This window comes from Octopus sinensis, linkage group LG10, assembly GCF_006345805.1.
Source record: "Octopus sinensis linkage group LG10, ASM634580v1, whole genome shotgun sequence".
Lineage (NCBI taxonomy): Eukaryota > Metazoa > Mollusca > Cephalopoda > Octopoda > Octopodidae > Octopus > Octopus sinensis.
The window spans coordinates 64249541-64277467 of NC_043006.1; the positions used below are offsets into that span (position 1 = coordinate 64249541).

The 27927-nt window shown below is 40.7% G+C and overlaps 1 protein-coding gene across 6 annotated transcripts; it reads left to right on the plus strand.

Annotated features, from left to right (window-relative positions):
- LOC115216404 (bromodomain-containing protein DDB_G0270170-like) lies at positions 1-27761 on the plus strand. Of its 6 annotated transcripts, none has more exons than XM_036506732.1 (3): positions 1-251; positions 21530-22897; positions 22949-27761. In XM_036506732.1, the coding sequence occupies exons 2-3, from the start codon at positions 21563-21565 to the stop codon at positions 27737-27739; spliced, it is 6126 nt and encodes a 2041-aa protein (XP_036362625.1). In that variant the 5' UTR covers positions 1-251; positions 21530-21562; the 3' UTR covers positions 27740-27761. The 6 variants fall into 6 exon arrangements, with proteins under 6 accessions (XP_036362625.1, XP_036362624.1, XP_029641570.1 ...); XM_036506731.1 differs by having other exon boundaries at positions 21530-22100; positions 22134-27761; XM_036506730.1 differs by having other exon boundaries at positions 2-251; positions 21530-24094; positions 24125-27761.
- The last annotated feature ends 166 nt before the right edge of the window (positions 27762-27927 follow it).

Below are 27927 nucleotides of genomic sequence, written 5' to 3' on the forward strand. Positions count from 1 at the left end.
AATACTCAACCTCAATCACAGCCAGACAGAGGGAGAGAGAGGGGGAATATGTTTATTTTTGCATTTCTTGTAGAATCTTCAGAGAAGAAGGGGAAAAAATAATCGTAATGAAAATTTGTAAATGGAATTTAATGAAAGCATTTGAATATTTGAAATATAAACGAATGAAGAAGTGAAGATGAAAAGGTGTTACTTGGAGTTATCTCCCTTAGTATTTCTTCCGGTTTGACCACGATGTATTCTGAAAGTTGGTGAGTTTTCGAGGAAAATATATTTAATTTCTTTTTAAATATGCATATTTTTTTTTCTGTCTATGGAAAAACTAAAGCCACTGAGAATGTCCATAATAATCAATAGCACTAGTATTTTATTCCCTATTTTATATTGGAAATTTAAGGGAAAACGTGATAGCTTGTGGCAATGTTTAAAGTGGAACTCGATTTTGATATTGTTTTCCCCCGTTTCCTATCAACTGGACAGATGGAAGTGTCTGTTTATGCATTGAGTAGTGTTGTAAAGATTTAGTAAATATTTCACACTCGATTAGTAAAAGTAACATCCATACAGTTTATTATTTGTGAATTCATGTGTTTTCGCCCAAACCTACGAGAGTACCACGCTGCTGTCGCTGGGTCTGCTAGAAATAGCAATTGTGTCCTATCTTCATAAATTCCCCAAGGAAGTAGACATTGGATAATGTAGTTCTAGATATATTATGTATGAATAAAAGACTGAATGGTTCATGGCAAGGGTGTCTTTGATAGTAGTTTATGCTTAACAAGAGCTGTCTCTGAGCAGGAATCCGTAATACAGTAGAGGATCGTTAAGAGATGTAACTACTGGATTGATAATTCCTGTTTTAAAATCATTTTTATGGATAAACATCGAAAATCGCAGCCTTATTAATAAATTGAAGTTGTTTGATTAGATGTACGTGGCGACATGCGATGATGAACATTAACTTTTCTAGGACGTTTCATAAACTGTGTGAAAGAGAGATGGAGCTATGATGGTTTGTGGTTAGATTATAATAGATATTAAAAGAAAATATCAATACACAGAATTATAAAAAGAAATAAAGAATTGCCGCTGAGAACTGTAGTTGTTACTTGGCCTCATGTCAGCCCTGTTCGAACATACCTGTGGTCAAATGCATTCCAGCTGCAGCTATCCCGTCTTTTATTCAGACTCGAGGTAGGTCTAAAACTACTACTATCTTATGTTTGTTCGTTTTACGTCCTTCTTTCCGTGCTAGCGTGGGACTATTTCCATTTTATGAGAGTGGAATTTGATTTGAGGAAGGCTTGTCTGTTACTTCAGTCAAGACGTATACCATGTGTTTAAGCTTCCGCATTAAGTTGCTTGTAAGTTATTGACGAATTTGGAGGGGAACCACCTAACTTTGCTCAGGGACTAATGCGTTTCGTTTCGTAGTTGTTCATACTCAGGCTCGAACGCGTATGAATGGTGTAGCGCTTTTTCTTTTTTTAAAGTAACGTCTTTATTGCTCTTTGTTTTGGTATAGTTAGGATGAATATTCACAGTTGCTCACGAATTCGTGACCCCAGTTCTGGTAAGGTTGTCTGCACACATCCATTATTAAAAAAAAAAATGAGAGAGAGAAAGAACCATTCACTGAAGATCGTTTTTGTCTCACAGCCTGTTTTATGAAAATCAGGAAAGTTAGAATTATTGTTTACCACTTTGCATGGAAAGGAAGTTCCAGACTAAGACACCTATCCTTGTCCCTCTTTACCTTTTAATCTCTCAACTGGCACAAAACTACCCCCACTCAATACTACTCCTCACTCACAGCCGAGTTGCTTGGTGACCCTGTCAGCGTTGGTGCCATATAAAAAAGCACCCAGTACAATCTTTAAAGTGGTTGGCGTTATTAGGAAGAGCATCAAGCCATAGAAACCTGCCAAATTTGACAATGGAGCCTGGGTCTTCACGTAAAAAACACCATTTGACCGTGGCCATTACCAGTACCGCTTGACTGGCCCTCGTGCTGGTGGCACATAAAAGCACCCACTACACTCTCGGAGTGGTTGGAGTTAGGAAGACCATCCAGCTGTAGAAACTCTGCCAGATCAGATTGGAGCCCGGTGCAGCCATCTGGTTCGCCAGTTCTCAGTCAAATCGTCCAACCCATGCTAGCATGGAAAGCGGACGTTAAACGATGATGATGTGTATGCATACACAAACATGTTCATTTATACATGCACACATACATAATCATCATCATCGGTTTAACATCTATTTCTCCATGCTTGTACAGGTTGGATGAATCTTTGTTGAGGTGGGTATTCTATGGCTAGATGCTCATCCTGTAACCAACCCTAACCTATTTCCAAGCAGATTATATTTCCGGAAGACTAGACATCAGATATTGTCAAGGCACGTAGACAAACATACATGCATACTTAAACATGACAAGCTTCTTTCAGTTTCTTTCTACCAATTTCACCCATAAATCTGTGGTAAGCCCAAGGTGTCACGCAGAAGGACTGAGCCTTACACACACACAACCTACACCTGTATATATATATATATGACAGGCTTCTTTCAGTTTCCATCTGCCAGATCCACTCACAAGGCTTTGATTGGCCCAAGGCTTTAGCAGAAGACACTGAACCCGGAACCATGTAGCTGGTAAGCAAGTTACTCACCACACAGCCACTCCTGCGCCTATATATATATTCACACACACACACATCATCATCATCATCATCATTTAACGTCCGTTTTCCATGCTGGCATGGGTTGGACAGTTTGGGAAGCCAGGAGGCTGCACCAGGCTCCAGTCTGATCTGGCAGTGTTTCTACACCTGGATGGCCTTCCTAATGCCAACCACACCACGAGTGTAGTGGGTGCTTTTTACATGTCACTGGCACGGGAGCCTGGCAGCGACCATGATTGGTTGCTGCTTTTTACATGGCGGCGCTGGCATCGGCCACGTTTGGATGGTGCTTTTAACAAGCCACCGGTGCAGGTGCCAGGCGAGGCTGGCAGCGACCATGATCAGTTGCTGCTTTTTACGTGCCACTGGCACAGAAGCCAGTCAAAGCAGCGCTGGCATCAGCCACATGCAGTTGGTGCTTTTTACGTGTCACTGGCACAGAAGCCAGTCAAGCGGCGCTGGTATCGGCCACGTTTGGATGGTGCTTTTTACGTGCCACCGGTACAGGTGCCAGGGGAGGCTGGCAGCGACCATGATCAGTTGCTGCTTTTTACGTGCCACTGGCACAGAAGCCAGTCAAGCGGCGCTGGTATCGGCCACATGCAGATGGTGCTTTTTATGTGCCACTGGCACAGAAGCCAGTGAAAGCGGCGCTGGCATCGGCCACGTTCAGATGGTGCCTTTTACGTGCCACTGGCACAGGTATCACGACTACAATTTCCATTTGATGTTGATGTACTTGACTCAATAGGTCTCCTCAAGCACAGCAGGTCACCCTACGATCCAAGGTAAGCACAGCAGGCTGTTCTTTGGATAGGCTGGGGCTGAGTATCAAAGAGATCATTTTGATAAATGACCATAGTCTTGTTCTGACCAAAACATCCTGATGCATTATTTTAACATACACTTTCCCATGCTTGTGTGGGCTGGCTGGAGTATATTGAAGAGTTTCTAATGTTGGATTCCCTTCTTGTCACTAGCCCTTACCTGTTTCCAAATGAGGTAATATTTCCTCCATGGCCAGAATACGTTTTAGCAAAATATCTAGAATGAATGACCTTCATTTACAACAATTACATAATGTCAAGACAAATACATACATATATACACGCATATCTGTGTGTGTGTGTATACATATATATAATTAAATGAGTTTCTGTCTACCAAATCCATTCTCAAGGATTTGGTTGTCTGGGGCTATAGTAGAAGGTGCTTGCCCAAAGTGCCATGCAGTGGGTCTGATCCCAAAACCATGTGGTTGGGAAGTAAACCTCTCAACCAAACAGCCACTACATTTTCTAAGCCTCTGAGCCTGGTGAAAGTAAAGGGAAAGACATTATTTCCATGGTAATGTTGTAGCTCTGATGTCCAAAGATGTAAGTGGGACTTTTCTAAGGAAAGAGGGTTTTTTTTGTTTTTTTGTGAATTTCTTGGAAAGAGCAGCACTTGAATTTTTTTGCTTCCTTTTAATGGTATTTATTCTGTGAAAGACAGCAACATTCCTGTTCTTTGCAAGTCTTCCTAGATTGCTGAGATGTATGGCGTTGATTTTGCTTAAACACCTACAGGATGATACCTGCAGGGAAAACAGGGACTGAGATGAACCAAAAAGGGAGCTTCTGTATAGTAGCTTGACTCGCTAGAAATGGCACTCAAACCTCTCTTAAATCACGTTCTGCCATTTAAAAAAAGAGAAAGACATTCTTTGATATTCTTGAATATTTCTAAAAGCGCAGAAGAATTGTTTGTTTTAGTAGGAATGCCTTTGATCATAGAGCTGCTACTCCATCAGAACTGGACTAGTCTTAAGCAATAATAACAATCATCCTTCAGTGTTTCTATCTCAACAGTTTGGCAAGGACCTTTGATATGGCCAGTGAGTCGACTTACATGTAGTGGCACTCCGTGCCATTATCTGCACATTCTCTGAGATGACTGAACCTGATTGCTTAGAGGAAGCAAAACTCATAACACAATTTCCACAGGTGAACCTGCAGAAGAATCCAAAAGGAAGGTGTGCTGGCAAAACTGTTGGTGCATCAAACAAAATGCTTGGCAGCATTTCTTCTGAATCTTTATGTTCTGAGTTCAAAGTCTGCCAAGGTTGACCTTGTTTTTCATCCTTTCAGAATTAATAAAATAAGCCCCAGTTAAGCATTGAGGGTCAATGTAATCAACTCCTTCCCCAAATTTCAGGCTTTGTGCCTATGTTAGAAGCAGGGCTGTAGAGTCAAAACAAAAAACTTTGACTCCGACTCCTCTACTATTTGCACCTCTGACTCCGACTCCCCTTTATGTAATTAAGTGATTGTGGTCTACATATCTCATAAAGCATATGCATACGCTTGTACTTTGAGTAGGCCTATGTGTTATAACTGGTTTATATTAAAGAATAAAGGTATTGATAGTTGGAGTCAGTATAGTTTTACCAACTCCAATTTTAGCCTCACCTTAATTGTTTCTGACTCTGACTCCACAACTCCGACTCCACAGTCCTGGTTAGAAGGGAATATTTCTATCTCATCAAACATGGTCTGAGTTCCAGTGTGAAGATGAAGGATTGGATTGTGTCTTTAGTAAACTGACACAGATGAAAAGATGTTGAGTGAAGCAGAATTACTGCAACCATTTTAACTTCTATTACTTAAGAGGGGTGTCACAACAATAGTTCTCAGATATTTGCCCTTCAGCAATTGTTCCCTGTACAATTTTGCTATTTAAAAGAAAGTATAAATATAGGGGTGAAATTAAATATTAATAACACTAATTAAGGTTTTGTTTTTGTGTACATACTAATGCAGTAATTAATTATTATATTTTATGTTTTATCTGTTATCCAATTATAAGATTTACATTCTTAAAACATTATAATTATACCACTAAAAGTGATATCATTTTGCTTCATCAATGGACTCCTTCTTATCTTTACTTTTGGTTTGACCTGTGAGATTTACCTTACCCTACACTGTGTGTTAACCTTAGATCTGACATTACCCATTGAACTGAGCTAGTGAAACCTGCCTGCTTGGTTAGTAGCAATGGTTGACCAAACCTATTCTGGTCATTTAAAGTTATTAGTTTGGAAAAATTTTGAACCTGACTTATGGCCAAATTTGCAGGTTTGGGGAATAACTATAACCAGTCTGGATTCAGTGCTTGGACTACTAAGAATACATCTCTGAGACCCCCTTCGGTCATGACTGACCCTGGGATTACACCTAGAGAGTTACCCTCCCATGCACAAGTCCAGGCAAGGTTGTTTATAGAAGATCAGCAGTCGCCCATGCATACCGGTCTCCCCTCTCCACGCCACCAATGTTATCCAAGGGAAAGGCAAAGGACGATACAGTTTGGCACCTGTGACGTTGCAACTTATTTCTACAGCTGAGTGAACTGGAGCAACGTGAAATAAAGTGTCTTGCTCAAGAGCACAACATGCAGCCCGGTCTGGGATCTGATCTCACAACCTCACAATTGTAAGCTCAACGCTCTAACCACTGAGCCATGCGCTTTCACCAAGTCTCTAAATATATCATAATATACTTGAACTCCAAATAGTACAGCTATAACTCTCCAAGTATACCATAATTTTTCTGTGATTCAGTCCTGGAGTTTATGCAAAGCAAATGTAGTAAAATGAAGCCTACTTGTGATGGATACATCGACGTGAATCAGAAAGAACTGACAGAGTTGTGACATATGAATGTCAGAATCAGCAACATGGCAACTGTGAAACCCAAGTTAAAGTTTGTGGAAATGAAACAGTAAGTTATGAAAATGATTTTACTCATGCTGCCGACATACTTCTCCCAGAAGTCCTCTTTTTACAGCAGGAGATCAAGAGGAAAAGTTACTGACACTCATAGCATACACTACAAGTTGCAGTGGGAGGGATTGCAAAGAAAATATTGAAATGACATTGAGTTTGCCCTGAAAATTAATATGGTGTCATTAAATCAGATAAAGTGACATACATTTGAAAATCTTCAAGAGACTGTCGCCTGAAACTGATCCTATTGTAGATGGTTTCAAAGCCACACTTATTGACAGAATGTGTTGATGTAACATGCAAGCTCCATGTTTTCTCTATAAGCTATGGAATATGTATAGTCATGTAGTTTATTCTGCACAATCAACTCCATGGTAGGATGGCATAACCACATGTAAGGCTAGTATTATTTTCGTTCTATGGAAATATCTGGAAATTTCTTGGGATATTGATGAAGAAGATATTGACCAATGTTGCCATCAATCAGATGCTTGCAGGATGTCCAGCACCACCCTTGGGTAGAAATGTTATGATGGTTTCACACAATTATTATACATGACTGTGCAGTTTTAGTGATATGTAATTGATATAAGAATGATGATGATGATATAAATCTTATTGGATAATTCATTTAAGTAAGACATAAATCATGAAATGTAAGAATTATCTTTTCTGTTATCTAATATTTTTACTTGTTTCAGTCATTGGACTGTGGCCATGCTGCAGCACAGCCTTGAAGTGTTTAGTCAAACAATTGAACCCTAGATTTTTAAGCTCAGTACTTATTCTAACCCCATGTGGTTAGGAAGCAGGTTTCTTAACCTCACAGCCACTCATGTGCCTATTATTCATGCAATTATTAATTATTGTAATTACCAATTATGTAATTATTGATTATGCAATTAATTATATAATTATGAAATTATTATATTTGCTTGCAATTTTAGTGGTATAAATATGATATAAGAACATAAATCTATTGTAGAATGGATAAACATGGAATGTCAGAATTAATTATTCTAATTATTAATTATGCAATAGTGAATTATACTATTCAGTCACAAGTTGTGCAAGGGACTTGATGGCTCTGTTGGTGCTGGAGCCACTTGAAAGGCACTGGTGACGGTGCCACATAAAAGGCACTGGTGATGGTGCCACATAAAAGGCACAGCTGATGGCACCACGTAAAAGGCACAGCTGATGGCGCCATGTAAAAGGCACTGGTGATGGTGCTTTTGGCAGACTTAGGTGTCTAAGAGAATTGTCAAAAGCAGGAAAACAGAATCTCTGAAATTAGAAAATCTTTTATTGTATTTATCTTCTACCTAGTTTCAGTCATTGAACTGTGGCCACCTTAAAATATTTTAGTTGTGCAAATCAACCCCAGTTATTATTTTTTTAAGTCTAGTACTTATTCTGTTTGTCACTTTTGCCAAACTGCTAAGTTACAAGACCATAAACAAACCAGTACTGGTTATCAAGCAGTGGTGAGGACAAAGACCCTCGTACACATACACACACATACACACACACACACACACACACACACACACACACACACACACCACACACACACACACACGCATGCAAGTCACATACACATATATGATGGACTTCCAATTAGTCATAATCCGCCCAATTCGCTTACAAGGCATTGAAAGGTTCAGAGCTATTGTGGAAAACACTTGCCCAAGGTTCCACACAGTGGGACTGAACCTGAAACCATTTGGTTGCAAAGTGAGCTTCAAGGCACCAACCGTTTTTTTTTCCCCGCATATCTACCACTCTTTCACAGATGCTTCATTCCTTTTTCTAAGATGGTAGAATGTAATTTATGGAGGAGTTCTTTTGCTGCTATTTCTAGCAGGTTGAGAAACTCTTCACTGACTGCCTTGTTTGGTGAAAAAGTAGACACTGGTATTTCTTCTTTTATCTTTTACTTGTCTCAGTTATTATTTTATTGACCCCAAAAGGATGAAAAGCAAATTTGAACTCGGAACATAAAACTAGATTAAAATGCCGCTAAACATGTCTGCTGTGCTAACGATTCTACCAGCTTACTGCCTTTAATAATAATAATAATAATAATAATAATAATAATACCTTTCTACTATAGACACAAGGTCTGAAATTGTTGGGGAGGAGACTAGTCAATTACATCGAGCCTTAGTGTTTTACTGGTACTTTATTGACCTCGGTGGAATTTGAACTTGGAATGTAACGATGGGCAAAATACTGCTAAGCATTTCGTCCAGTGTGCTAACAATTCTGCCAGCTCAATGACTAATAATAATAATAATAACAATTATAATAATCTTTTCTACTCTAGGCACAAGGCCTGAAATTTTGTGGGAGGGAGCCAGTCAATTAGATCGACCCAAGTGCATAACTGGTACTTAGTTAATCGATTCCAAAAGGATGAAAGGCAAAGTCGACCCCAGAACAGTGGCAGACGAAATACTGCTAAGCATTTTTTCAGGCATGCTAACGATTCTGTCACCTAATAATAATAATAATAATCCTTTCTGCTAAAGGCATAATGCCTGAAATTTGGTGGGAGGGGACTTGTCGATTACATCAACCCCAGTGCTTATCTGGTCCTTAATTTATTGACCTTGAAAGTATGAAAAGCGAAGTCAACTTTGGTGGGATTTGAACTCAGAACGTGAAGACAAATGAATTGCTGCTAAGCATTTTGCCCAGTAATAATAATGATGGCGGTGGCGGTGGCCCCGTACTAGTAGCATGTAAAAAGCACCATCTGAACATGGCCAATGTCAGTACCCCCTGGCTGGCTCCCGTGCCGGTGGCACATAAAAAGCAGTATCCAATCATGATCGATGCCAGAACTGCCTGACTGGCTCCCACTACACTCTTGGAGTGGTTGGCGTTAGGAAGGGCATCCAGCTGTAGAAACCTTACCACATCAGATTGAAGGCTTGTGGGGCCTCCTGGCTCTCCAGACCTCAGTCAAACTGTCCAACTCTTGCCAGCATGGAAAACAGGCATTAAACGATGATGATGTTTCAAATTTTGGGAAAAGGCCAGCAGTTTAGAAGGAGGGGGCAAGTTGATTAGATCAATAATGGCCCCCGTACCTAGTACTGGTGCATATTCCCTAAAAGGATGAAAGGCAAAGTTGACCTCGGTGGAATTTGAACTCGGAACTACTACTACTGCTACTCTTTTACTTGTTTCAGTCATTTGACTGCGGCCATGCTGGAGCACCACCTTTAGTCAGAGAAATTAACCCCAGGACTTATTCTTTGTAAGGCTAATACTTATTCTATCGGTCCCTTTTGCCGAACCACTAAGTCATGGGAACATAAACACACCAACATCGGTTGTCAAGTAATGGAGGGTGGGGACAAACACAGACACACACACAAATATATATATATCATCATCATCATCGTTTAACGTCCGCTTTCCATGCTAGCATGGGTTGGACGGTTTAACTGGAGTCTGGGAAGCCCGAAGGCTGTACCAGGCCAGTCAGATCTGGCGGTGTTTCTACAGCTGGATGCCCTTCCTAACACCAACCACTCCGTGAGTGTAGTGGGTGCTTTTTATGTGCCACCGACACAGGTGCCAGACGAGGCTGGTGAACGGCCACGCTCGGATGTTTTTTACGTGCCATATATATATACACTTGCCCAAGGTGCTACACTGTGGGACTGAACCCGGAAGCATGTGGTTGGGAACCAAGCTTCTCATCACACAGCCACTCCTATTACTACTTCTACTACTACTACTACTACTACTACTCATAATAATAATAAAGGAAATGGCCATGCTCAGAATGCAGATAATTAGCAGATAGAAATCCCATATAGTATAGTTAGTGTGAAATATGATGGCAGAAGAAGAATTGTGAGATTGCATGCATATTGATGGCTTGTAAACACTTTTTATGTGGCAGATGGAGTTAGCATTCAGAGCCCTAGTAAAATAAATGTGTTCCAGTATTTGGAGCGTTCTATTAAAGTAATAGATAACTGCTTTTACTTGGGTCCCTCAACTGGCAGTGGAGGAGCATGTTCTGAAAGCATCTCTTCTATTCTTAGTGCATACCACCCATAAAACGAGAGAAAATATTAGATCTTTTGATACTGAATCATCTCCCCCTCCTATCATCCATAGCTCAGTAGGTCTCAGTTTCCTTTTTAATTTTGTGACTTGAATAACAAGGGGAATGCAGTGGATCTTTTGATACCCAATACACCCTGCCCTCTACCCCTTTGTACTGCTTGTCAACATATCTCCCTCTTTAGGTTACTCCTTTACTGACATCCCTCACCCTCCCACCAGTTAAGATTATCTTTGATATACTGCTAACTTCATCCCTCATTGCTCTATTGGCATCCAGCCACCTTAGCATCTCTTTCTCTCTCTCTCATTATGATGCCTGAGTAATGCAGATTACATCAGACCCAATGGAATTCCATACACCCTACTCTCTCTCCATGTTGATCACCTCTGCTCCTCTACTGTCAAGTCATTTCTTTACTGCTATCCCTTAATCCATGCTTCCGTGTTGTTATCCACCTCTCCCGCTTTATTTCTTTCTCAGGTTGCTTATTATTGCTATCTGTCACACACTTTCCACTTACCATTTCTATGAATGTCCTCCACTTACTCTCTCTTTCTCACACACTCTTCATCACACCCATTAAATACATAGTACCTGTGCTGGTGTCACATAACAACTCTGGTGTTGGTGCCACATAAAAAGCACCTAATGTATTCTATAAAGTGGTTGGCATTAGGAAGGGCATCCAGCCATAGAAAACATACCAACACAGACCCTGGTTAAGCACTCCAACTTGCCAGCTTCTGTCAAACCATCCAACCCATGCCAGCATGAAAATCACACAGATGATGATGATGGTGCCTTTTTGTTACTTACCCCCTCTATCCACCCTGGTTCACATTCTGCTGTCAGATCCTGCCTTAGCCACTTCTTTTGTCACATTGGTGTAGGTGTGGCTGTGTGGTTGAAAAGCTTGCTTCTCTAACCATGTGGTCTTAGTCCTACTGCATGGCATTTTGGGCAAAAGCAAATGTCTTCTACCACAATCCTGAACAACAAAGCCTTGTGTGTGGATTTGGTGCACAAGAACTGAAAGAAGCCTGTTGTATGCCACTATATATATATATATATATATATATATATAGTGCAATGTCAGCATGCATGTATGACAGAGTGTAAGCATCTCAAGAGAAAAGTTGGACATAAGAGACATCAGATGTGGTGTGCGAAAGAGATGATTGTGCTGGTATAGTCATGTGATGCATATGGACAAGGACAGCTGTGTAAAGAAGTGTCGATCTCTGTGGAGGGAACTTGTGGTTGAGGTAGACCCAGGGAGATGTGGGATGAGGTGGTGAAGCATGAGCTTTGAATGTTGGACCTCATGGTGGCATTCACTAGTGACCGAGACCTTTGGTGATGTGCTGCGCTTGGGAAGTCCTGTCAAGCCGAGTGAAATTGTAGTCTTGACCAATGTTGGTGTCGCGTAACTGGCCCCTGTGCTGGTGGTTCATAAAAAGCACCTTTTGAGCATTGGACCTCATGGAGGCAAGGTGGCTGATGCAGTGGCATGTGAAAAGCGCTTTCAAGTGTTGGGCCTGATGGACGCAATGACAAATGACCGAGACCTTTGCCATTATGCCATGCTTGAGAAGAAGACTCATCAAGCCAAGTGAAATTGTAGTCTTGGCAGATACTGGTGTCATACAAATGGCACCCATGCTGGTAGCACCTAAAAGCACCCATTACACTCTCAGAGAGGTTGGTGTTAGGCAAGGGCTTTCAGCTGTAGAAATCTTGCCAAAGCAGACTAGAGTCTGGTACAGCTTTCCCTGGTCAAACTGTCCAACCCATGCCAGTATGGACAATGGACATTAAATGATGATGATCGTCATCATCCCCATTTAATGTCCACTTTTGGTGTTAGGAAGGGCAGCCAGCTAAAGAAACCATGCCAAAAGAGACAATGATGCCTCGTGCAGCTCCTGACCATACCAGCCCCTGTCAGACCATCCAACCCATGCCAGCACAAAAAACAGATCTTAAAGGATGATGATGGTTTTCCATGTTTGCTTGCTGCAAACTCACTAGAGTCACACAATTAAAACAGAGCCAGTATACAGGGTGTCCCAAAAGTCACTGATGGGTTTCATTTTTTTAATAACTTCCTTAACTTTATAAATAAATGCATGCAATTTTGATACAATATAAAGGACATAATGGAAATTAATATGCACAAGTTAAATTTTGCAACACCACTACATCACATATGAAAAATGACATCCCTTAAATGGCAGCCATTTTCGGCTTTGCATGCCTATGCTCTTTCCAAAACTTGCACCATAACACCCTCAAGAGTTATTTTCACTTGAACACCTCATATCAACCAATGTCCCACCCCCATTTTACTTGTCACTCACTATCTCCACTCCCATGTGTATCTAGCCTCCCTCTCTGTCACCGTTCATCTGCTCTCTCTCCCCTATGCTTCACATCCTCTCCCTATTTCTCATGTATCTTCAGCTTCATTATATATGTGTTGTTCTCCACCACCCCTCTTTTTATGTATTGCCACCTATCACCTCCTCAAACCCATTCCTATTTTCCTTTACCCCCCCCCCAAACTGCCGGGGGAGGGGTTCCTATTGGCCATGCCTCCACTCAGCTTCACCATCCAATACACTCATCTCTAGGCATCTGTCACTCCCTTTTCACACTCCCATAAACTCACCCACCCAGCCATCCTTGATTTTCTAACCCTATCTCTGGCAACACCATGTGAGATGAAAAACAAGCCCCATTGAAGGGCAGATAAAGTGAGTAGAATCAATGGCTGCACATGATTTATATCTATCAGCATCATCATCATTATCGCCAGTGGGTGTAACCAGCCCACTTATGAGTACCCCTCATTCATTGGACAATAAACTCTGCTTGTAAAGACCTATTGAAGCAAGTGAAATCAAAATCAAAATTGATTGCTGACGTGGCCGATGACAAAACTGCCTGACTGGCACTCCTGTCAGTGGAACGTTAAAAGCACATCTGAGCATGATCGTTGCTAGGGCCACGGATTGGCTCCCGTGTCGGTGGGATGTAAAAAGCACCATTCGAGCATGATCGTTGCCAGCATCACCTTACCGGCACATGTGCCAGTGGCACATGAAAATCAATATTCGAGTGTGGTCATTGACAGTGCCTCCAGATTGGCTCCCGTGCATGTAGCATGTAAAAACATCTTTTGAGCGTGATCGTTGCCAGAACCGCCTGACTGGCCCTCGTGCCGGTGGCATGTAAAAACACCCACTACACTCTCGGAGTGGTTGGGATTAGGAAGGGCATGCAGCTGTAGAAACTTTGCCAGATTGGATTGAGCCTGGTGCAGCCTCTGGCTTACCAGTCCTCAGTCAAACTGTCCAACCCATGCCAGCATGGAAAGTGGATGTTAAACGATGACGATGATGATTTCACATCTGTTTTCCATTGTCTGAGTGTTGGCATGGTTGCGCTTCCAAATGCCAACTGGGTGCTTTTTATGTAGCACCAGAACCTCTCAGACAAGATGACAAAGGACCAAGATACCTGGTTCCTTGCTGTACTCAAGAAGACCCGTCCTCCACATTAGAAGTGTTAAGGCCACTCCCCCTGTTAAAGAGGATTAGCTGGCAGAAGCCCAGTGTAGGTACCATATAAAAAGCACTTGTGCCAGTGTCATGTAGAAGCACTCCTGCGATGCCACATTAAAAGCACCCAGCATACACTGCAATGTGGTTGGCATTAGGAAGGGCATTCAGACAGAGAAGCCAAGCCAAATGAAACCAGAACTTGGTGCAGCTTTCCAGCTCTGGTCAAACTATCCAACCCAGACCAGCATGGAAAGAGCATGTTAAAGAATGATGATGATGATGATTATTATTATTATATATTTATATATGGCCCACCTTACTGGCTCTTGTGCCAATGGCACGTAAAAAGCACCCACTACACTCTCAGAGTGGTTGGCATTAGGAAGCTGTAGAAACTCTGCCAGATCAGATTGGAGCCTGGTGCAGCCTTCTGGCTGTCCAGACCTCAGACAAAACATCCAACCCATGCCAGCATGGAAAGTGAACATTAAACAATGATGATATACATACATATATGACTGAAACAAGTAAAAGTATACACACACTAACATACATACATATCTATTAGCATATACTGTATTGGCCAGTGTATAAGATGCACCCTATTTTATCAATATATTTTGTGGCAAGAACAAAATTAGCCTGCTTCCTCATACTTTCATTGAAAGATATTTTAAAGTGGCTTTGTTGGGAAAATATATGATTGTGTGCATGGAAATATGGTGTGACAGCATACAGGCATAAAATATGAAACCATAGATTAATCATAAATAAAATGTTATAGAAGTACTGTATTTTAATTTGATCTTCTTTTGCATCGACTTTATATTTGTTTATATTTTGGTTTGAGAGTATTGTTACATGAGATGTAAAGCTTGTATTTCTGGCTGTGATTTTCAGTGTTACTGCAATCAGCCACCAGGGTAGCATACCCTGCTGCCAAGATTTGTTGGCATCCACTCACTGCAAATAGGTGACAGGTGGATGAAAGTCTAACATTCCTTTCAACTTTTTAGGAGAATTTTCCTTTAGATAATTAAAAAAATGCCTCTTAATGGTGACACAGTAGTTAAATAATGGAAGACACATGTCAGGCATGGTTATATATGCTGGGAAGAAGGTGTGATGAGATGATGTGACTTGCCTACAAAGCTGCCAATGGACCTAAGCAACTTTTTCACAAGTTTCTGGTAACAGCCTTTGATAATCTGGATCGTTTTTAGTATTTTATTATTAATAACAGTTATTGAAGCAAACAGACTAATGCTTATCCAGTTCTCTAACCTTCAACACTTGGATCTCACATCCCTAATATTGCTGCATTAGACACATAAAACGCACCCATGCTGGCACCATGTATGAACCTCCTCTGCTGGTGCCACATAAAAGGCTCTCAGTACACACTGCAAAGTGGTTGGCATTTTGTAGGGCATCCACCTGTTGAAACCATGCCAAAACAGGTAATTGGAGTCAGGTGCAGCTCCCCGGCTTGCTAGCTTCTGCTAAACTGTTCAACTCATGCCAGTATGGAAAGCAGATGTTAAATAATAATGATGATATATATATATATATTTAACATCCATATTACGTGCTGTCATTGGTTGGACAGTTTGAGAAGATGTGATGGGTCCAATGACTGCATCTCTGCTCCTGTGTCTGCTTTGGTTTGGTTTCTGCAACTGGATGCCATTCCTAATGCCAAGTTCATCACAGACTGTGCTGAGTGTCTTTTTTTTTTTTTGTGCTATCCACCTGAAATTTTGGGGGAGGGGGCCAGTTGATTAGATCAACTCCAGTACACAACTGGTACTTAAGTTATTGACCCCGAAATGAAAGGCAAATTTGAACTCAGAACATGAAGCTATCAGCACTATTGACATCTCCATGCAGCCCACAAGACTGTGAACTCTGAAGGGTGGGGGATCAGCTTTATGCTAGGGGACAGGTTAAAGCATGTGAGAGAAGATGGGGGCAGTAGCTGGTTCTTGTAGGAGAGCTAACTGCATGACTACTCCCATTTAGTAGGAAAGGGAGAGAATGGTCATTTGGAGCTGAGAAGAGATAGTAGAGATGTGGTGTCCGGGGTGGGGGGGTGACCCCCCTCCTTAAGGCACAAAGGTGAGTAGAAATGAGATGGTGGTGGTGGTGGTGGAGTTGTAAGGGCATATGAGGAGCAGGAAATGAAAGGATGGGGAAGCAGCCTGCAACTGTAAAAATTGGGTAGGGCTGAAGGGTGATGACTGATGAGCCATGAGTTGGGAATGATTGAAAGATGTAGATGAGAGGAGGTGCTGGTGGGGGATGTTGAGGTGTGGTTGGTGGGATACGATTAGTGTGGAGGGTGGGTAAGGTAAGGGAGATAGCAGTGGCCAAGGAAGAAGGATTGATAAGGTAGGGAGATGTGTAAGAGTGGGATGATGGTTGATATGAGAGTGTGTTGAGAATGATAGCAGGTATGTGAAGTTAGAGGGGGGGACTAGCTGAAAGCACAGTAAGATGTTCAGTGAGAATAGCATTGGGGGGGGGGGTGGAAGATGAGAATAAGGGACGAAATGTTCCAAGGGAGAAGAAAAGGTAGCTGGTTGTACAAAGGGAGTGTGGTGGGGAGTAACCTGTGCTGATTCTACCCACAATTGATTACAGCCATTGAGTTGTGTCATAGACAGATGAGTGAGGTGGTTAGGAGAATGAGATGTGGGGTTGTTTCACTGGACAGAATGGGCTAGAAGTGTACCCAGAATGTTTTTAGAACATCCTCATTGTTGTGGAGGACAAGCCTTCTCAAGCACAGCCTATTGCTAATCATCTTCTCCATGAGAATCAGTATTTTGGGGTCTGCCTTCACTACTTCAAACCGTCTTCCTGGGGCTCTCTCTCTCGCACAAGTTCCATCTACTTCAAGTGACTGGCACTTCTTCAGGCAGCTCTCCTCATCTACATGCATCATGGGACCAAACCAGCAAGGTCCCCTCTCTTACATATTTATGTGTAGAAATGCAAATGAGACAACGACTCATCCTTGTACTCCTTGCATCTTTCAGAGAACCTGAACAATCCTACATTTTGTGTGACTCCAAATAATTCTAGAAGAAGTGTTTTGCATCATCATTGTTTTGCCTGTGCTTTTTGTTCTGACTTGGGTTGCACAGTTCAACAGTATCCGACAGTTTGAAGAAGTTGTGCCTGTATTTCAAAGGACCAGCCTCCTCACATTCTGTGTCATGCTCAAATTCCCTCCTGAGAACTACGTTTAAGGGTATGCATGTCTGTGGAATGCTCAGCCACTTGCATGTTAATTTCAAGAACAAGTTGTTCTGTTGATTGGATCAACTGGAACACTCGTAATTAACAATGCCAGTTATTTGACAACAATTCAGGGGACTGCAAACCCGCAGAAGGGCTTCAATTTTGACACAGTTTATACAGCTTGATGCTCTTTGTAATACCCATCACTTTGCAGAATATACTAACTCCTTTTTCTGTCACATCAACACCAAGTTCACCTTGTGCTCTCTCTCTCTCTCTCTCTCTCTCTCTCTCTCTCTCTCTCTCTCTCTCTCTCTCTCTCTCTCTCTCTCTCTCTCTCTCCCCACCCACCCTTGTACCTCTTCTACAGCAAGACACCTGTTTCTGTCTCTCTGCCTCACTATAACTTTTCATCATCTGACACAAGATCACCTCCTCCAATGAACCTTCCCCTCTCAAAAGATTTTTTTTCTGTCAGGGGTCTTGCAAGTACTTGGTGACCCTGTCAGTGCAGGTGCCATTTAAAAAGCATCAAGTCTACACTGTAAAGTGGTTGGCATTTGGAAGGGCATCCAGCTATAAAAACTTTACCAAAACTGACCTCGCTTATTCTTGTGCCACATAAAAAGCACTAAGTCCACTCTGCTGAGTGGTTGACATTTGGAAGGGCATCCAGCTGTAAAAACCTTACCAAAACAGTCACAGAAGTCTGGTGCAGAAGGCTTTTGCCTGGCCAGCTCTTGTCAAACTGTCCCACCCATGCCAGCATGGAAGGTGGACATTAAATGATGATGATGATGATGAAAGCACCTAATGTGAAATTCTTCATGACTGAAAGAAGACTACAAGAGACTCTAATGATACGTGGATAGAGTGCTTTGCTGTTTGCATGCAGATTCTATGAATAGGCAGCAGAGAGTTAAACTGAGGAATTAATTGAATCGCCATTATTCTTGAAACTGACTTTCTCCATTCATTTATGTGTTTGCATATGTACATATGGCTGTGGGTATGTATATGTGTGTGTATGTGTATACATATGTATATATATGTGTGTGTGTATATATATATATATATATATATATATATACTAGCAGTATAGCCTGGCATTGCTCAGGTTTGTTTTTTTAGGTCCGCTTAAAATGGCAGACTTCGATGTCATGTTAACAAAGTTTTGACATAGTTTCAATTTTTTTTGAAAAGTAAAAATTTTGCATTATGTAGCTTGTTATTCTCTTTAAGTGAACATTTTTCTGGTTGAAATACACCGAAAAGTGGTAACACAGCAGTCAAAAAATCGTAAAAAATATGGATTTTCATAGAAAAAAAGCACCTTTTTGATGTAAATAATTTTTAGTCTTAACATGGTCCGATTTGAATATTCTATCATACTCTCAATTTTGGTCAACTTGTGCTGCAGGGTCTTGGAGGAGATAGTGTTAGTTGAAGGCTACCAAACCTGCCACACACACACACAGACAACTTCAGCTTTATATGTAATATATATATATATATGTATATGTATATATATAGGGGGAGAATTCACAGATAACAAAAGATAGACAGGTGGTGTAGACAACAAACAGATGTATTAGTATAACGCTCGGGAAGTGAAAAAGTCTTTAATGTTTCGAGCCTGTGCTCTTCCACAGAAAGAAACAAGGAGAGAAAATAAAGAATGTGTAGTGGCTAGCGATCTATCTTGGTGAATGCCGAACAGAAGGGTCACACTGGAGAGCTAGGAAGAAGGGAAGATAATAAAGTAGTGGTGATCCCAAAACAAAGGTGCGTGTGTATAAGAGATTTTATGCATGTGGAAGAGGGCTGATGATCTTAATGTGTGTGTATGTGTAGGTGTGAAAATGTGGGGCTGGGAAGTGGTCAGTGCTGGTGTGTATGTGGTGATGTGATGTTTTGTGTAGTATGGCATAGTGGTGTGGTGTGATGGTGTTGGGAGATGGGGAAAGCAAGGGTGGAGGTAGAAGTGGAGTATGTGGGAGTGGGTGTGAGGGATGGGAATGATAGGAAAGGTGGGGTTGGAATGTGTAAGGGTGGGTGGGCTTACAATGGAGGGGTGATTATGAAGGGGAACAGAGAAGGTGGATAGGAGTGAAGAGAAGAAGTAGGAGTCGGAGCAAGAAAAGAGAGGTGGGTGGGAGGAGGTAGGTGTGAGGGGGAGAGAGGCGAGAGGAGGAGAGTTGTGCCCATGAGGCACATAGGAACGAAGAGAGAAAATTAATTCCTGTTCACAGTACAAACAGGAGTCTGGATGGCCCTTGTGCAAGGACAATCCGAACATGGGACAAGTGTTGCAAAGAGTGACCGGTATTGCGGAAATGACATGAGACCGGGGTGTCATTGCCGAGTCAGATGTCTCAGAAGTGTTCCACGAACCCGTCAGCCAAGCGGCGTCCCATTTGCCCGATGTATAGAGAAGAGCAGAGAGAGCAGGAGGTGCCGTAGATGATATTGGTAGAAGTGCAGGTGAAGGAGTCGGTGATGTGATAAGGTCGATGATAGGTGCCAGTGAGGAGCGTGGTGTTGGAGAGGTATGGGCAAGTGCAGCAGCATGGGTGGGAGCAAGGGAACGAGCCAGGTTGGGAGGTAGGGTTGGGGAAGAAGCTGTGGACAAAGAGGTTTCGTAGGTAGTGGGCTCATTTGAAGGAGGGGATAGGGTCAGTTAGGGAAGATGTGCGAAGTGGTGGGGTCAGACTGGAGTCGCCAGAAGGCTCGGAGACTGGTGCGTTGGAGAGGTGGGGTGGTACATGAGGGGAAATGGGAAGCAGGAGACTGCGGGGTGGATTCGGTGGGAGAGAACAGATGCACGGTCCTCAGAACGTGCTTTGGCAAGGGTGGTGTGGATAGTGGTGAGGGGATATCTACATAGGATGAAGTGGCTAGCCATGAGTTGAGACTGAGTCTCAAAGTCATGGTCGTCACTACAGAGCCTGCATAGACAGAGGAATAGGGGATGGAAAGCTTGGTGTGTTTAGGGTGGGAGGAGGAGAAGTTTAGGCATGAGTGTGTGTTCGTAGTGATTGGAGGTGGTGAGAGTGGAGTGATGAATGCTAACCGAAATGTCAAGAAAGGAGACAGAGGTATCAGAGATGGTGGAGGGCAGGATGGAAAGATTTAACAAAAGAGAGGAAGGAGTCTATAACGGCTGTATAGTTAGGGAGTGGGACCAGTAAAACTGGAGAATATTTGGGCCTCAACGTAGCCAACGAACAGGTTCGTATAGTTGGGGCCCGGCCTTGTGCCGCCAGTAGAAAGGATATATATATATATATATATCCTTTCTACTGGAAGCACAAGGCCTCGGATTTGTGGGAAGGGGACTAGTCGATTACATCAACCCCAGTGTTTCACTGGTACTTATTTATTGACCCCAAAAGGACGAAAGGCAAAATCAACTTCAGTGGAATTTCAACTCAGAACGTAGCAATGGACAAAATTCCACTAAACATTTCATCCAGCATGCTAATGATTCTATTAACTCACCACCTTTATATAGACCCCTCCTCTTTCTATAGGCTACCTTTGACATTATATCCTCTAACGTTTTTTTGAAACAAACTTAAAAGCATTCTGTTAATCACTATACATTTCCATCATTTTCTGTTAAAATGTCTTATTGACGAGTTTCATTTCTTCATTTCCCTAAAGAGAAGATTACATTGTTTTACACCATTTTATTCCTTTGGAATAATACCAGTGATATCTTCAAAACATGTGTTGGAAGTAAAAGAATTTTAATAATACCTGCATTTAACTCCATTTATTTATTTATATATATATATATATTATACACAATATTTCACATAAACTCGAAGTTTCTACCTTTAAAAACAAGGAGTTACAACCTTTTTACTAGTGTGATTTTTTTTTTTTTTTGCTACCCGGGTTACTATTTATCTATTTTTTCTGCATTAATTGTTAACAAAAGAAAAATACGTGCGCACACACACACACACATATATATATACATACATGCATTTATACACGCGGAAAACGGACGTTAAACGATGATGATGATGATGATATATATATATACACACATACATACACGTATATATATGTGTGTGTACATATATATGCCTATATATATTCATATATACTCATACATATACATAACACTTGTATTTAAATCTATATTTTTCTTTCTCACCAGGAAATCTGATGTGAACCCATTGTAAGAAGAAACATGAGTGACTCAACAAAGGTCTCCTCGTTCCGTTGTGTGATTTGCAAGCTGTCCTATGCAAGTCAGCTGGAGCTGCGGGAGCATCTTTGGTCTTTGATGCATCATGTCAGATTGGAGCAGAAACAAAAACCCCCAGAACATCTGTGTTGTCTGTGCCAGGCTTCCTCAAATAATTTAGTTCAATATGGCCAGCATTTGAATGAACTCAGACACAAAAAAGCACTGACAAAATTACGAGAGAAAAAAATATCTGAGAGTACAAAACCTTCCTCTATGTTGCCTTTGAAGACAACTGTTCCACCTTTTCTTATGCCAAATGAGAGTTGGCATTTAAATTACCCCTTTTCCCACTTAAAACCTTACATCTCTCCTTTAAACAGTCGTAAACATTTGCCACAGCCATATCAAAGGTATCCGCCAGGGATAGGCCATGGTGACCAATATGTAAGAGAGAATCCCATGAGACCTGGTGTCCATTTTAGTGAGGAGAGAATAAATTTGAATTGTAATGAGAGCAATTCTGTGGTTGGTGGTGGTGGTGGTGGTGCTAACACGAATGTGGCTGTGGTAGACCAGGAATTTTTTAAAGTTCATCCAGTCAAACAAAATGAGGATTTTGTTGGCAAAAAAAATGCCATGATGAAGAAAAAGAAAATTAAGAAAGATAAAGTAGATATCCCAAGCAGTTCATCCACGAATGACCAAAGCTTGTCAGCCAATCGGCTTCCTGAGAGTAGCTCCCACTCTAAAAAGGAATTGGTGAAAGATAGCAAACAGAGTTTATCCAGAAGTGTATTAGCCCCAAGATCTAAGAAAAAAATGATTGTTACAACCCCTTCTGGCTTTAGACAAGGACTGTTTTTAGAGGAGGATTTTCAGAAAAATAACTTAGACATTGTCCGGTTGAATTTGATTAATGCCACAAATGACAAAGGAGATAAAGTATTTACAAATAAACTGACAGCAGGGTTCATGAAAGATAATAATAATAGTTCTCAACATTCCTCTTTATCACGTGTCCAAACTAGAGTCTTCAGATCATCTAAGTTCACAACTAAAAACAGACCTTTAAAAACATCAAACACCCAAAAAAAACATTTAAGACCTCTACAATTATCACCCTTGAAAGTTCCCTCCAGAGCACAACCTGAATCTGTTTTAAAAGCCATTCCTTCAAAGGTCATCAAGTCATTTGAAGCTGTTAAAGACAACCTGGGTGATAAGTCAAAAGCGCTTAATCAAAACAGCTTTTGTGTTTCTCAGATGGAAACAGAATCAAATGATAAAACTATCAAAGTGCAGAGTGAAAACTTATTACTTTCACCCTCTGTACCCAATGATGCTATGGAAACGTCCAAAGATAGTCACAATTCACCCTCTGTACCTAGTAATACTATGGAAACGTCCAAAGATAGTCACAATTCATCCTCTGTACCTAGTGAAGCTATGGAAACAACCAATAACATTAACAATTCATCCAGTATAGTTAGTGAGGCTGTGCAAACATCCCAGAATAGTAAATATTCACCTAATATACTCAGTAATACTGTGGAAACTTCTGAAAATAGTAATAATTCACCCAATATACCTTGTGTTACTGTGGTAGCTACCAAAAATAGTAAAAACTTAGAAATTTGTAATTCTTTGTCTCAAAGTTCTGAAAACAGTGGACTGATAATCAAGTCACCTGACTCTAAGGAGTCTGACTCCAAGACAACAAAATCAATTGAAATGAAACCAAATTCTTCTTCAAGTAGCATAGACCTTACAACTTGTAAACCAACTGGTTCTTTGAGTGAAACTGCAGTTAGTGGTGTGGCAAGGAAAAGGACTCTTTCTTCGGAATATTTTGCAGTTTCGGGGAAACCTAATCTCTTGAAAAAACTAAAATGTTCTACAAGTAAGGAAATGAGCATTTCTGAGAAAAATCAAAACTTGAATCCAGATGCTACAAAAAATTCAGGGAAAAAGGTTGAAACTGCAAGTAATTTCTCAACTGTTTCCAGTTTACAAGAACGTTCAAATCATTCAGAAGAAATGACTCCAGCAAAGCCCGATTCAGCAACTGTGGAGAAACAACAGCTTAGTAAAAATGTCGGCAAGGAAGAACTGGTAAAAATGACCAAACTTTCTTGCTTAAACCACAAGGAAAAGATGCATTTAAGTTCTGTAATGAAGTCCTACACAAAGACTCAAAACAAGAGATCAGCAGTACCAAGGTTGACCATGCAGCTGTCTAGTGTCTATAACAGTGCCAACCAAGAGGAAAACAATGAAAAGTTGAACTTACCTGAGGGCTTAGAGGAACAAATAACAATGTTGATTAAGAAAGAGAACATGGATGAATTAGGAAATACAGAGACATTTTCCAATTCAGACCAGTTAATGACAAAAACTAGTCAAGCAAATATACAGATGGGTCTCGTACCAACCACAGTATCAGATCCTTTACAACCTTTATTCACTCTTGATCAATCAAACTTTAGTTCTGCAAGTAAAAAGTCCTCACTTTCAGCAGGAAACAAAAAAAGCCCCAAGAGTTCTGCGGTAAAGTCTAAAACTACTAAGAAATCTTTGTCCAAAAATGCACAGCAAACACCTCCATCAAGTTGTGCTACCATCTGTACCCCTACGACAACAACCAATACTGCTATTTCAACAATAACTACCACTACATCTACTACTGCTGCAAGTAACTCATCCAAAATAGTCAACCAGAATGTTGCAGTGGAGAACACAGTGGAACCAAACAGCCAGACACCTGATGTTTTCAACCAGGTCTATTTGTTAACTCTGCAAGAGGAAGAGGTATGCGGTAACATCAGTAATTTAAATCAAAGAATCTCTTACTTGGAGAAATTAATTGAAGATTCAAAGATTGCTCAGCAAGCCTGTAAAGATGAACTTCTGGGCCTCATGAAAGAAGAGCAAAACATTCGAAAAATGCGCATAGGCATTCTCAAAGAAGCTATGGGAGACACTAATCGCAGTAACAGTGAATTAATTAATCACTTGTTGAGATCTCACTTGGCTTCTGAGGGAACATACCAAAACAGCTCAGTACCACCAGAATCATCTAATGAACAGCTATTTGGTATGCAACAAGATGGGACAACGGCACAAGAAACATTTAGACCTGCTGCTGTGTTAGAAAATACTGGCATGCTAACCACAGCACAACAAAAACAACCCATGCTGGCTGCTCTGTTAGCAAAAGGAAACCAAACTGAGTCAGTGTTCAACAAACCCCAAATGAATTGTCCAGGTTCTTTCACACAACAGAAACCTCACCAGTCAAGCTCTGTTTCACAAAAGAAAATTATGGCAAATCTTTTGTTAACAAAAGATGTCACCAAAGGTCTGAAAGTGCCCGAAGCATTAAAAGACTGTGTGTTTAAAAATCAAAAGCCCTTTTCAGATACGCTAAAGCAACAGGAAAGTTCACATGGCATATTTTCTCAAGTAGGGATCAATACCTTGCAACCACCAGATATTCCAAATAACATTTCTTCTGGGAAAAAAGGACCAAAGGGTAGTATTTTCCAATTCAACCAGGAGGATCCTTTAATGTCAACAAAAGAAATGAATATCTTAAAATCTTCAAAATCTCTACACTTTTCTTTCCCTTCACAACAACACAGTAATTTCAAAGCTCCGTCTTGTGTGTCATCATCATCGAAAATTTCTGATAGTATTTTTACCAACTCTAACAATAATAATACATCAGGTTCTGTTAACGTGCAAGCAAACATAACGGACTTATCTAAAAAAGTGTCAGAAATCAGCCATAGTTTAAGTTGTGTGAAGAAGGAAGTTGATGGAAATTGTGAATCCGAGGTAAATAAGGGTTCTGTTGAGCCAACAACACTTCCAGTGACCTCCACATTTAACAATGTTCAAATCAAAACGGAGCCAATCTCTCCAGAACCCATTGAAACTAATCCACCAGTTTCTGATTCAGGCTTTAACTTTGTAAGCATTAAAGAAGAACCAAAATCACCGACAGACTTTGGTGGATTTGGTTTGGGTGAACTTAACCAAGATTCCTCATCAGCTTTTTCCCACATTGATAACCAACAGAAAGTGAACTGCTTCGAAAAGGGTCAAAGCAGTGTTGAAGAAGTTAGTTCTAACACTGATAATCCAGTCCCTTCTGAAAATAGGTTAGTTAATGCCAGCAAGTCAGAGAGTTCAAGTAATTTGCCAGTAACTTCACCAGTTCTTGAAGTGGCCACCACTACTTGTGTTCAGCAGAGTGCTACATCATCGCAGTCTACCACAACCTCAAACCATTCAGCGAAACCAAATTCAATTCCTTCCAACCACAATGACAAAGAGAAATCAGATGAAGAATTAGAATTCTTTTCATCACTTTCTATGAAAAACTTATTAGACTCGTCTAGTATTGAGAATGTGGATCCTGAAAAATGTTCAGGTAATGTGTCGATGAAATATTTAGGGAGCATGTCTAATAATTTGGTAGAACAGTTGAAAGAATGTTGGAAGAAGCAGAATGTTACCATGAATAAATGTTTCCCACAGGGACAAACTGATGACATGGTGCCAGTTGCAAATGTCTCCAATTTACCTCCATTTACTTCAACGTGTGAAACTTCTACGAAAACTGAGAACCACTTATCTCCATCACATATTGCTAAACCTTCTCCACCTTCTCCTTACATTATAAATGTTGATGAATCCAACAATTTTGTTCTGCCTGCCAGTTTAAATCCTGTAGTTTCTATCAAGCCACTCTCTTTATCCTCAAAGAATAATTCTTCAGGATCTAGATATATAGAAAGTGTAGATGTAAACACTGCAAAGAACAACTCAAAACTCTCAGAAACTATTCCCAGCAATGAACAATCATCAGATGAGTTACCAATAGATGATTCTTCAATTAGTCTGATTGTAATTGACGGTGATAGCAGTTCGGAAGATAATGGCACTGATAACACTGTAAATAAATTGCCATCTTCTACAGACCCTCGACAAGTCTTAAATACTATACCCAAAGGTTCCAGCACAGATACTTTACAAAATCAATTTTCAACTGAAAGCCAAGAAGCGGTTTCTGATTGCGTGTCTACCTTTAATACTGTTTTCAAAGGTCCCAATTGTCCTGTCACAAGTTGTGCCATATTTGGGAATTACCTCTATGTTTCATATCAGGGACACTCACCTCAGAAGTTTGATCTTAAAACTGCAATTTGTATAAAAGAATACGACTGTCAGCCATTTTCAGTCCAATGTATGTTAGTGACTGGATTTTCTATTGGAAACCCACAGGTGTTCTCTGGTGGTGCGAGTGAAATGCTTCTTGTATTTAATGAAATTACTGGACTGTTGCTGACAAAAATTGATCTCATGAGAAAAATTTACACTTTTCATGAGAAATGGAATTATCTTTTTGTTGGCCTTGCTGATGGTGGTGTGTCTAAGATAAACGTGAAGACTTTGAAGGAAATCAGTAATATATCATACGGAACTAAACCAATTCATTGTCTTGCCACTTGTACCGAAGGGGCTCTCAAAATTCTTTGCGTCGGTGCTTATGATGCTTCAATTCTTATCGTCGCTGCATCATCAGGCCTTCTTTTGAAAACCTTGCAGCCCTGTCAAAGACTACTTTATTCAATCAAAGTGTCTCAAAACCTGATATACAGCTGTTCAGAAGATAGGAAACTAGCTGTCTATGACATTGAATCAGGAAGCCTTTTAAAATGCATTCAGGGTCATTCTGGCACAGTGTCATGTCTTTATGTTGACAATAAAATACTTGTGACAGGTAGTCATGATAAACTAATCAATGTGTATTGGGGATCAGTGACAGACTTAGACAAAACAGAGCCACTCTCCTTTTATGGTGCAGGCAAACAAAGCATCTCCTGTTTGACTGTGTCTGATAGGAGAATCTACAGTGGAAACTTTTATGGCCTTGTTGAGGCTTTTCATTTACACGAGGGTTCCTCATCAAAAAGTTGGGTTTGTAGATATAACAAATGCACGTTAATATTTGGTTTCTATGAAGACTTGAGATTTCATTTGCACAGTGAACACTTGAAAGGACAAATTGCTAAGTGGAATAATTGGCAATGTCATTGGATATTTTGTTCAGAAACATTTAATTCTTTATCTTTATTGATGAAACACTGTGACAGACATCTTAAACAATAAATTGTATCCATTTCTATTTTAACATCCATTATTTTTTTATACATACATACATTTTACACACACACACAAACATGTAGTGGTGAAACAACGAGGCTAACGTAATGCACCACATGCTCCTAGTGTACCATGTGTCACCCTGTTTTGTTCTGATCTAAGATCCTTTGTTAATTGTCATATGGAGAAAGCCA

Bases quoted from the DNA above. Each gene is read 5' to 3' on its own strand.
- LOC115216404 (XM_029785710.2), top strand. From the start codon at position 21,563: ATGAGTGACTCAACAAAGGTCTCCTCGTTCCGTTGTGTGATTTGCAAG.